General features: G+C 40.6%; 1 protein-coding gene across 4 annotated transcripts in view; it reads right to left on the reverse strand.

The window, feature by feature from the left end:
• Window positions 1-330: 330 nt before the first annotated feature.
• The window catches only part of dennd4a (DENN/MADD domain containing 4A), a 29,453-nt gene continuing 17,275 nt past the window's right edge, over window positions 331-12,508 (reverse strand). For 2 of the 4 annotated variants that reach the window (XM_026927135.3, XM_026927133.3), the window contains 15 exons: window positions 12,233-12,439; window positions 10,758-10,886; window positions 9,985-10,129; window positions 8,635-8,757; window positions 7,326-7,445; window positions 6,170-7,080; window positions 5,672-5,897; window positions 3,811-3,902; window positions 2,965-3,140; window positions 2,582-2,699; window positions 2,178-2,396; window positions 1,892-2,021; window positions 1,561-1,726; window positions 1,404-1,468; window positions 331-1,206 (listed from right to left, as the gene is read on the reverse strand). In XM_026927135.3, the coding sequence (XP_026782936.3) occupies window positions 1,070-1,206; window positions 1,404-1,468; window positions 1,561-1,726; window positions 1,892-2,021; window positions 2,178-2,396; window positions 2,582-2,699; window positions 2,965-3,140; window positions 3,811-3,902; window positions 5,672-5,897; window positions 6,170-7,080; window positions 7,326-7,445; window positions 8,635-8,757; window positions 9,985-10,129; window positions 10,758-10,886; window positions 12,233-12,439 (2,964 nt within the window). In that variant the 3' untranslated portion in view covers window positions 331-1,069. The remainder of the gene's footprint in view (window positions 1,207-1,403; window positions 1,469-1,560; window positions 1,727-1,891; window positions 2,022-2,177; window positions 2,397-2,581; window positions 2,700-2,964; window positions 3,141-3,810; window positions 3,903-5,671; window positions 5,898-6,169; window positions 7,081-7,325; window positions 7,446-8,634; window positions 8,758-9,984; window positions 10,130-10,757; window positions 10,887-12,232; window positions 12,440-12,508) is intronic. The other 2 variants (XM_026927134.3, XM_026927136.3) reach the window with 1 other exon arrangement.

A 12,508-nucleotide genomic window follows, 5' to 3' on the forward strand; every position in this document is an offset into this window, starting at 1 on the left:
AGCCTGCAGTTATAGTATTGGTGCATCCCTAATATCTAAGAGAGTATGTATTCTATGCATTTTTAGTTGGTCTTCATCCAGTTCTGCAGCTCATTTGACCTTTTATAAGGCATTGTTTTAGTTGCTTAGTTGATTTACAATATTTATATATTATTACAGTCACCTTTTGTCACTCCTCATAAACAGTCATGTAATTCATGAGTTAACATCTGATTTGGTCCAGTTCTGTACCTCATCTATTCAAAAGACAATACGCTTCACAGATATCACGATCATGGTCTCCAGGACCATATTCATAGACAACACACTTGCAAATTAAAACCAATACACTGCTTGGTACTGTCTTTACATATGAAGACAACTCAATTATAACAAATACAAGTCTTAAAATATACCTTTATAATACAAATATTCTAAATAATAGAATAATAGGCTATATACAGAAAAGTGAATTTTTTTGTGTTAATATACAAGTGCCTCTAGAATACTGTGAGAGGAATGTGAGGAAACTTCAAAATCTCATTGGGATTTGTTCATTGTGCTTTTCTACTAAGGGTCCTAAACAATAAAATACATACTGCTACTGGTCCCAAAACCACTCCACGATCCTCTCTATGTGATTTAATGGTGATGAGTGATGCCATGCCTTGGGCACTAGATGATATTGCTCCTAATCTACAATGGCCTCGGTAGTAAGTATTACCTGAGTGAGGCTAAATGTTTAAATGTGAAGCAGGAATTAAGAATGAAATGTGAAGAAGGTGGAAATTTAGGGGATTATTAAATTTAGGGGATTTAGGGGATCTGTTCTGAGGTAAACAGAAACATTTACAATATATGACATAGTGTTTAAAGGTAGTACACAGTAAATGGGAATGAGCCACACACTTGTTGGTTTTAACAGAGAGCTCGGAAATGTCTCTAAGAGTCTACATGGCCCTATTCAGAGCCAGAGGTAGCTTTGGTAGTAGTGAATCCTTCTTCTTTGGCTGTCTCAGATTTCACATCTCTTCCTCTGGGTGATGGAGGGAGAGAAAGAAGAAGATGGAGAACCACAGGATGAGAGAAATCACAGACTCGGCAGCCCAAAAGTCCTCCTACACTCCATGACTCCAGCGCCGGGCGGGCGGTCACAGTTGTGAGTCAGCTTGACCTGGCTGGGGGTCAGTCGATCATACGCCAACTTGTACTCACGGTCAAAAGCATCTGAGGAGGCAAAAGGCACAGGATGGTAAGTTTCTCTGATTGACAAAAAGAAGTACAAAGTGGGATGAACATATTCCTTCCAGCATTTCCAGCACCCTTTGCAACACCAATTACTTTATTACTATAAAGTAATTACTTAAAGTAAAGTATAAAGTTGATTACTATATTAATCATATAGTATGAATCGTATGACTCACCAATGTTGATATTGTTCTTGCCCAATGCCACCAACGTCAAGAATAGGATATCTCTATACAGGCTCCTGTAAGCCAAAATGATGCAGGATTAGCACAGGCTTTTTTTTCAGCATGAGCGGTAAACAATGGAAAGCCTGCCTCTTCTTGAGGCCATTACCGTTGCCTGATGAATCCTAGCCTTGTACCAAGCAGCTGAAGTATCTGGCTCATGGGCTGGTAGACATCGTTCTTCTGAATGCTCCTGACAACACTCTGGAGAAGTTCCAGGCTCACAGGCTGTTTCTCCTCCAGCAAGGAGGAGACACAAACATTAGAGTTTGAACCTGCACAAATACAACCAGGATTAAGGGCATATACACACACTGTAGCCTTCACAAGTCACCCATGCCAGGCAACCACCAATTGCAACAGCTTTGGTGAAGTGCCAGATATAGGTCCATTATGAACATATATTAAGCTGAGACGTAACAGACAAGGTGTGATCTTACAGTGTGCATTCCACAGCATGTAGCAGGGTGGGATAGGGTCCTGGTGCAGTTTGGGGTTGTCCCACAAAATCTGGACTAACACATTCTTACTGTCCTCTGAGGCACTGCTCTGGAGAGGCTGTGGATCAATCTGAAAAACAGCATTATCACAAATTTGTATGTAGCTTTGGCAAGATATATGAAAGCTTTCCTGACAAAATAGATAATTGTGGGATGTTACAACAATTATGAACATGCTCTCTCACATTTGGGCACCAACAGGACGAAATGGAAACACAATGCTCACCTGAATGTTCTGGCTGCAGTGCTTGGAGCTAAGGATGAGGGCAGGCAGGCTGCTGGGCAGCTCCAGCCTGCGGAAAAACCACACCAGATTCCAGAAGACAATGGGGTGGTGGTCCACAATGGCTGGTGAGGAGATAACCTGCTCGCCCTCGTTCTCCAAGAGGCTCTCCAGCTCCTTCCACAGCACCAGAGGACTCAAGTAGGGCACGGTGATTGGCTCCTAGAGCACAGGGAAAACAACACCAAAACAATATTTAGACCATCAAACTGGATTTTCTGATGGGATGGGATGGGAGTAATAAACAAGTGTGACAAAAAGGCAGATGAATAAAGTAATAAACAATAAGCAGTAAAAAGCAAACTTAGCCATATGTTGACTGGATGTTTGGACAGCGAAGAACTTACTGTGCTACTGCTAGCACTGTTGGAGGCACTGTCTGTGGATTCACTGCTTGGCTCCTCCTCAATCTCTGAAGCATCATTTTTTTCCGTCTGGGAACTAGGCAGGTCTTGAAAAGGAATTCTGAACACAATGTAAAGCATACAAACTTGTGTTTATGCTTGTGTTTATGCTCTTACAAAGTCCTAATCTTTTTAATGTTGATAGTCATGTGATCAGGGCAAAAATGGAGTGACTACTTTTAGTCAGTCATGCTCTGCCCTGGCTCAACATATGCTTACATAAATATGAATATGTATCTTGATTCTGTGCACATACACCCAAACTATATGTTTAATACCATATAACTGTATGAATTAGTGAAAAAGACTGTGTGAGAGTTACTTGCCTGTCCTGGCTGGTCAAGTCTTGAATGTCCACATTAAGCAGGGGCAAGAAGGCTGAGCCACAGAAAGGGCAAGTGCTATTCAAATTGGAGTCATCAGCTGTCCAGCCAGCCATGATCTCCTCATCATACGCCAGGCACTCGCAGGTGTTGCAGCGTGAGCAACTGGACATGCGCACCTGCACACATGAACCAAAAACACTGCATTTCTAATGTCAGCCTTTTACTCACAATTACCTTATTAACATAAATCACACTCATGTCTACAGTCTTATTTGACATTCATAGAGTATTTTAAAAAGTTTAGCATCCCAAAGTAGTATTATTTATTTTGAATCTTAGAAAATTAGGGCCTCAGAGTATACAAATGAATGTCTTTTTATTGACTGCATATATAGCAAGTACAGATTCAGATTATTGCTGGTGTAGGTGCATGATGTTAATTAGATGTATTATGATGAAATATTCTTTGGAATATATAGTTTTAAACATGCAGGCCTGCTGCATTATCTTTTAATGCAGGTGAATCTTCAGCTCAGTTCAGTACACATATACACCTACACATGATTCTACGTTCCATAATATCAAAAGGCAACTTATTTTGATTTACATGGTAGGCCCATTTCATAGTTTAACATAATGAGTTGGACACATTTGCCAATATACATAATTCTTCTATAAATTCTAAGAACAGCATTAAATGTGAGGTGGGGCAGAAAAACCCATCAGCTGTCACCGTAACTGAATTCTGGAAAACAGCCAAAATTTGATGATGTGAAGGGTTTTCCCAGGCCATCACATAAATCAGTGACAAAGTAAAAGATCTCACTGGTGTGGAGCCAGTCTCACCTCTATGTCATAATTTTGCTGGGCTGGTGTGGGGCTGGCATCAGGACACACATCTGGGGTTTGTGGGGCTTTCACTACTGCCAGTGACGATCCTAGTCACAAAAGAGAGACACACACTTCACTCACTGAGGTGCACAAAGACTCAGTCCTTAAAATTGATATTTATCTCAGCATTTTCTCCACTAAATAAGGGCATGTTTCAGAATGATGGATAGTGTTGAATACTGATAACTGGCTTTATGAATGCTAATTTTGATAGGGCTCAGCATAAGATGTGCACACTCCCTTGAGCTGATAATAAGCAGAAAGGTTCTACAGAGGCGTAGGGTATGTCTGTGTCACATCTGAGTGATGATTAGGGAGCACTTCAGCCTGGTTGCCTGATTGAAGAGTTCCAATCAAGGTCTGCACTCTGTGCCAGAAACACTCAGAGGCTTGTCTGCTGGCCTAATTCAGCAGCCACTGGGGCAGAAACAAATCATCCATCTTGCCACACTCACACTCTACAAGAACAAAGCAGCCAAGAGGCTACCTAAGCATGATGCTCAATGAGCCAAATAGAGGATATACATAAATGTATGTAATATTATTTGAGGCATGTGCAAACTCAAGGACCTGTTGTATGCTTGATCAAATATATTTCACTCACTGAGTCCTTACATGCCTGTCTGCAGTCTCATTATACACAGACATTGTAATAAATATTTCATGAACCTTCTTAGGTGATTTCCAAACTCAAATTCCCCACTCAGATAATCAGATATGCTGCTTTTTGTCAAAGCCATTGAGTGATTTGTATTATGACAAATAAAAATTTTGACAACGATGGGCATTTAAGCTGCTATGTATCTTTGTGTCACAATGGTGAGAAAACATATTTTATATTTAAATCAGTAACCAATTCAGAAGGTGAGGAAAAAATCCTTCCTAACACCACCAGTCATAACAAGGGATTGGATGAGATGTGAAATAGCCTAGTTGTTTGGATGTAGCTTTTTTTGTAGATATAATATATGCCAAGTAAGTTGGTTTATTTCAGTAGGGTTTACTTATTACAGGCCATTAAAGAGCTGCACAGCCCAGGCTAGCCATTTCACTGTTCAGTAGCTAGTGTAAATATACAAGAAGAATCATGAGGCTAACTGATATCAATGTATAGTGTACTTATTTTGCACTAGGTTGTGTCCCAGCAATTTCCCACAGAGTGTGCTTTATTACATTTGATATATAAAACACCATGATGGTGCTGCTGAGTACATTTTAGAAATTGTGTCATAAAACATGTAGTCATAAACTTTTTGTCATTACTGGTGGTGTTTATTAGAGGGAAATGTGGAAGCCAGGCCAGAGAAGGTGAATACATGTGACTGTGTATTTGCAGATTGAGTGAAAACGGGGTTACTGCATTATGTGATGTCTTAGGATATTTTTTTCTTATTTTATACAGGGTACGTGCAGGTTTGATCAGCTGATTTTAACAGTGTAGAACCAGTGGTGTTATATCTAAGTAGTTCTTAGTTGAGTCTTGTTTGCATACACAGTTATCCTAATTTAAATACTGACTTGGTATATGCAAAAAAAAATTTAAAAAAATGCTTGTTACTTTGTTTTTTTTTAATCATTTTTTAATCATCATGTTGCAAGATTTTTTCCTTTTGTGCACTCATTGTGTTCCCCAGATCCTGTAGCTGCTCTTGGTGTTGTTTCCAGCAGTGGATTTGCACCCACATTTTATGTGAATTCTTAATTACACCCATCAACAAGAATTACAACTCCTTATTGCAATTTAGCAGGCTATAATTAGGGATTCAAAATGAGGGGAATGTTTACGATATCCACACACACACACACACACACTCACCGAGGAGTGAGGCCTGGCGGAAAAGCCTGGGAGGCGCAGAAGGACTCTCTAAGCAGCAGCTGTTCCTGTTTGGACTCCTTTTGAAGGGAGTGATGCTGAGAGAGGCATCTCTCTGGGGGGAGGAAAGACCTTCTGGGTCAGGACAGAGTTCACCCTCAAACAGAGAGGAGCTGTCGGGCTCACCTGAGCCCAGTGAAGACACGCTGACCCGATCAGAGTTCAGGTCCTGAAATAAAAACACAAGCATCATGAGGACATTCAGGAAACTGTGGGCAACACAGACAGAATACACTTCCTTCACCTGTGCAATGGAATAATTGCAACAAAAAGCAATAATTGTTTTCAATTATTCTTAATTATTATTTAGGGGTGCCAACAATTTGTAGTCCTAAATTGGTATGTGTACTTCTGCACCAAGGTTCTATGTCTTACAGTGAAAAAATATCACGTTTTTCAATTCTGCCAATTTATAATTGAATGCAAAAGAACTGCACTAACATTTGGACTCGCCTGTGCAATGGAAGTCTGTGAGGAGAGCCTCGAATAGAGACGGCTAGCTTTCTCAGCCATGCCCTTGCCTGCAGACATGAAGCTGCTCCTAAAGACATCTAGTGTAGGTGTGAGCAGGGATTCCATGGAGAAGGAGGAGGCAGAAGGGGTGGGTGAGGAGGGTGATGCTAATGAGGTGGGCCGGGCTTCCTTGCTCCTACGTGGACATCCCAGTGGCAGTGATGGCGAGGAGAACAGTCTGCTCCGGGGCTGGGGTTGCACCTGGGTGCTTGGCGATCCTGGCACAGCAGTCTGGCGAGGCGAGCTGTGTGGCGAGGAGCTCTGGATACTGCGTAGATCTGTGCTGAGTGAACGCTGACTCACAGGGCTGCTCAGGTGCTCCATGTGAAGCTGGATCTCCTCAGCCAGGTGACGGCGTGTGCCAGGGGCATCATCTGTATCTCCTGGCTCATCTGGCTTGCCGGCCTTTCTCTCAGCTGCCAGAAGGGACAACGGATCAAAGCCAGATTCGATCCCTGTTCGTTGAGGCACACGACCTAGAGTGCTGCTGAAGCTCACGCTCCGTGCCACGCTGCAGTGTGCATTGCTAATGCTAGTCTCCGTGGCAACTGTGCAACTTGTGCTCCTCTCTGCAGCAGGTTTGAGTGGGTATGTGGTGCCTGTTGCTTCCTCTACCTCCTCTTCATCTGGATAAGTTTGCTTCTGTTCACACCCTTCAGAGACATTCAGCAGCTGATCAGACGTCAGCACTAATGTACTGGGCCTCACAGTATTTTTTCCAAAGATGTCCAGTGAGTTGGGACGTTTGGGTACAGATGCACTGTCCCTTACACCTGAGGGATATAGTGGTCTCAGTGCAGGAGATGAGTCCTTTTTTATAGATGTTCCTGTCTTGGCCACTAAAAATATGGACAAAAAGTAATCATGAAATATGGACAAAAATAAAACACACTCACTACAAGTGTGCCTCCAAAAACACAGCTCATATTTGTACCTCTGTATGATATACAAACTTTGACCTTCAACAGAAAAGAGCACACGTTTTACTGTTATATAATAACTTGCAATGCCACACTACACCACTTGGTGGAGTCTTATAGCTCACACCTGCACTACGGAAAAAACATCATCATGTACAACTCACGTGGAATGCTGTCTCTCTCCTTCATCTCCTTCATGTGAGGAGAGCTGTCTTGCTCTTCTCCTCCCCCCAGCCGCACCTCCTCTTTAGACAATGAGTCATAGCCCTGATCTGATTGTCCACCTGCAACAGACCGTATACAGAACATAAGAGGCACTGTGAAGCACTCACAGTCAAAGACAAAGAGAATTACAACAAAAACAATCACACATTCTAGACCAGGGGTTCTCAATCTTTTTTGCAGCAACCTTCTCTGCACATAATCCAAATGTTAAGCTCATTATTTAAATGTGTACAATAATATTTTGGCTATTTATTGCAGCCATAGCGCTTATTAATGTATAGGTGGGGTTCATATTACCAAATAGAAAATGGAGTAGACTTCAACTGGTAGGGCAAAAAAACCCAAAGTTTAAGCACAATCTTGTCAAGATACACAAAATGAACTGCCCGCTACACTTCACAGGTTCATTTATTATACTACTGTCATGTTCTGGTCAAAAGGGGTTTCATTGCAAACAAAAGCTGCAAGCATTTAATAGGTCTATCATTCATGATGTACTAAAAAACTCAAAAAGCAAACATGCCAGAATTTATAATAACTGATTTAGTAGATTTTGCAAGCCACTCTGAATTAGCATGCACCTACATTTTTTCCAGACTCATCACAGGTATGACTTCACAGCACAGCTACTGCACTGCAGAATATGAACAAACTGAGAGCATACCTCTGAAAATGCTAATGAAGCACTGATAAAGCTACTGAAATCTATGAAATATGGTCATTCTCTCCCTTCATAGGTAAACTAAAAAAAAAAGTTATTTTACTTGTAGTTATTTTTGTTACTCTGCCTCCTCCACTGTCTTTGACTCCTGCTGAGAGACTGCATACAGAGACTGAGTATGTTTGAGTTGCTCTTTTCAAAACTCTGTTTATGCCTATCAAAATTCTCCTGTGAGCAGCATTGCTATATGTTACTATAAAATGCCCCTTTAACATTCAGCTATGCCTCGGCTCTTCTTTTTCTTCTCTCCCCCTGTGTGATGACATCTCATGCTGTGTGTTACACTACTGTGTATTAATGAGAGGTTAAATAAGGAAAGAAGAAAAACAGGAGAGTACTCTCTTTTTTTACCACTGTGAGAAATACTCTCTTGCAGCGACTCAACCTTTTCAGCAAGGAGAGAGAGAGAGAGAGAGAGAGAGAGGGCAGAGTCCTGATAAAGTATGACCTTGATACTCTAGGAAGAAAAAGAAAGGATGTGAGAGAAGAGACACATGAGTGACCCAGAGTGAGGGCAGTCAGGGTACCTGTGCTGGATCCATCATCGCTGGAGTCCATTTTGGTGAAGTCAGTATCGATAGAGGCTCTCTCTGCTGAGTCATTCGTGCTGTCCAGACTGCCGTGGCTAACGCTGTCCAGATCACTGGCGTCTGTGCACAAAAACAATACGCAACTTTCAGTCAGCTAGAAAAACTATCCCTTTTTAATAGCATATCTACAAAGATCATTAACAACATAATCAATTACTCCATCTCATCTAGCCGAAACCAGCTGCTTGATCTTTAATCCCTGGAGATGGAGCTGAATCATGGATGAGACCTCTAACTGGATGCATTTGAATTTCAGTCTATTACTACATCTGTGAGAACGTTGGAGATAAGATCAAGATTAGGCTGAAGTGTGACAGTACTGATAGCTGCTTCCCTAGCTATCTTAATTGGACCCATTAATGCCTGCCTGCATGGACTGGCAGCTTAGTAGAGTTTATGGAGAAATATGGAGATGACAGGTTCCTGAGGAATTAGGCTTCCTTTAAAGAGCCCTGCTAATTCACTAACACTGTGCTGTGTTTTATCTAACATGTTTCAGCCTTGATGTTGTTTAATGCTCCTCATATCTGACAAGAACACAAACACAAAATCGAGAGCAGCATGACACTGACTGCAAAGATTGGCCATAATCAAGAGTGGCAAAGATTGTGGATGCATGTAGATGCTTTAAAAATAATGGAAAAGATGCTTTAAAAAACTGTCATAATCCTATAATTGTACTGTTTTATTTGCTCAAAGATAAGCCAGTTTATTACCATAAGGCATGTATTGAAAGTTTTAATGCACAATCAGATTCAGACCATGTGTTAAGTAAGGAATAAAACACAATGGGTAAGCTGTTGTAGGAAAAAATATTTTCCTAAATATAAAGAACTTCTGAGGTTTTAAATATGTTGTCAAGTTATATTGTGAGACCTGGTTCTAAAGAGAAGAATGCAGAAGCAGAAGCAGCACTTTACTAATGCAAGTGGCGCAATCTGTTTACTGGCCTTCACCCAAGACTGCTGTCTGTAAGTAACTGGACAATGACAGTGAAATGGAGTGGCAGGATGATAAATGAAGTGTAGAGAAGCAGCCTTACTTTCCAGATCCAGCCAAATTCCTCAAATCTCATAAAAGGATGCTTTAGGTCAATAAAACATAATTCTAGCACAATTCAGGAAATAAGAAGGAACTGATGAGTGGATATAGAATTTTTTTTGTTAATATCAAATTATTTTGGGTTCTTTAAATATTTAAATATTATAAACATTGTATCCCAGTACCATTAATTATTATTAAGGATTTTTCTTTTTTGGTTTGCTGTTTGTGTGATTAAGTATGTACCTGAGAGATGGGGATCTTTGGCATGTCTAGCTTGTCTCCTCCACACTTGTTTGAACTGAACCACACCCCGGACCACGTTGCGCAGTTTACCCCACAGGAAATAGCCCCCTCTAGTGGACGAAGGCCATGTGCTCTCCAACACCGCCTGAGCAAGCAAGAACATAAGGAGAGAATGAAGATGAGCACAAGCACTCACACGGACAAACTAACACACACTCACACATATACAAACACCCAAGCAGATTAAGCAAGTAATTCTTCTCTGTAACCCCATTCATTATGTTAAGAAGATTGTGTTCTCTCTCAAGGACTGGCTGTAATTACTCTGAAAGAACAGGAACAACTCTCAGCTGTCCAGACATGTGTGTCTATTTATGTGTTTTCTAGATGTTTTTGGGACTTTTCTCAAGGCAGAGAAACGCTAGCTGTCCCACGGGAAACTATCTACCCGCATGCTCATTTATCTTATGAAACACAAGCACCTGAAACAAAGAACCAGCCTTGGACTATATGCTGGCTCTGAAATTAGATTAGGTATTTAAAATCAGTCTGAGTGCTCCCAAACCCACATTCATTTGTACATGCATCTTCACAAATCTCCTACATGGTGCAGTATAGACAATGCTTACTGGTGCAGTATAGACAATGCTTATGAAGAACACAAATACAATCCATAAAATTAAATATAATCCATTCTCCAGAGAGATGCAGGGCGTTTCCTACTACATTGCTCACTGCAAGTGGCTTCCTGTGAATACAAATATGATACTCACTCTATTATAATATCCGTATGTTATGGCATTGGGCTGAACTCCAGCCTTCTTCATCTCAAACAGCACCCGAACAGCCAGCACTGGCTGCCCGTACTGCCCACAGAGCTGCATCAGGATCCGGTAACACACCTGAAGATAAGCACAAACTGTGAAGCGCCTAACAACAGCAGGTAGGTACACAGCTAGTCCCTGACCTGTAAGTCTCCATTACACAGTTTTAAAAATAATTAAAATCATATTTATATTGCAGAGACTATGCTCAGGTTATTTTGATATAGAGAGTGGGGAAAGTGTCAAAACAGACAGATGTTTGAAAATATGTTCCTGCCACATCCATCACCTCCATCACTTCTTTGTACTCACAACATGCACACACACCTGCCATCAGCTAAGTACCCAAGTATCTGCAGGAGATTTATTGCTAATAATTCAAATATATGTGGAAACCCTTTACATGGTGAAATCTTGACATTTCTTACTATATATAGCTCTAAAAATAGAGACTTTGCAGAACTGAAATATGTTTTTCTTTTCTGTGTATCTGTATCAGAAGCAAAGTTACAGCATTTTAGAATCTGGATACTCCCAAAACTGAAAAGTGGAAACAAATTGCATTTTAGGATTCCATTCCGACTCTGAGGTGCACCAGACACATCCTGACAGCCAGTATCTGATTACAAATTAAACTGATTTATGTCCATTTCCCTAAGTTCATCATAGCTCATCAAAGCACGCAAAACTGTATGAGAAAATGACAATTAACTAGCAAGATTTTACAGTCTTTTTTTTTTTGCGAGAAGTCAGCCACAGCAACCGCCGACAGGTTTATCCAGACAGTTTTTTTTTTCATTTTTTTTTTTCATTTTTTTACCACATATTGGATGTTTAAAAATAGCTTAAATTGTTTTGGTTAGGAAAAAAACTTGGTGCAGTTTTTAGGTTCATTCATACAATATAATTCCCTATTAAGTATGATTAGCTCATTCATACTAATACTTCTAGGTCATCCATTAAAAACATAAAGCTGAATAAAAACTGAACAACAGTAAATAACTGAAATAATGCATATTATAATGCAAAACACAAATAATGCATATTATTATTATTATAATGCATGATCATTCAGCTATGTTTTGTCAGTTTGGACTTTTATTCAGTGTATTTTTGCCCCCATGTGTAGTTTATTTGTTTGTTTTATGTGTGGTATATACATTTGTTTTGTCTGTTGTATTTACATTATATGCTTGTTATATGTGTGGCATGTACAGTACTTTATGTACTGTTTTAAAATCTGTCTTGTATGTCAGTCTGTCACAGGGACAGCAGATGGAAATTAGTGAATTAGCCAAGTCTGGCGCATTTGCATTAGGTGATTTTTATTAATGTGTAATTGCCCGTATAAATATAAGAATAAACAAACGTTAGCCAAGCATCAATTTCTGACAGAAGCGATTGTGTGTATTCTTGGTGTTTACCTCATCAGGTGGCTGCAGCTTCTTGTCCTGCATCATCCTCAGGACATCGTAGGCAGCTCGGAGTGCCCGCACCTTAGAGTGGCACGCTGCTACATAGGCTGGCAGGCAGATGAACCACAGGCCATGGCAGTGGCGCAGCAGACACTTGGACCACATGTGAGGTATGGATGAGTATGTCTTGGCCATGCGCTGGGCTGATTTAATCTCCTGATAAAAGGAATAGGATCAGAGAAAGAGAGAGAGTGTGTGTGACTGGGTGAGTGGAAGTTAAAAAGG

Source organism: Pangasianodon hypophthalmus, chromosome 6 (genome assembly GCF_027358585.1).
Source record: "Pangasianodon hypophthalmus isolate fPanHyp1 chromosome 6, fPanHyp1.pri, whole genome shotgun sequence".
Classification (NCBI taxonomy): Eukaryota; Metazoa; Chordata; class Actinopteri; order Siluriformes; family Pangasiidae; genus Pangasianodon; species Pangasianodon hypophthalmus.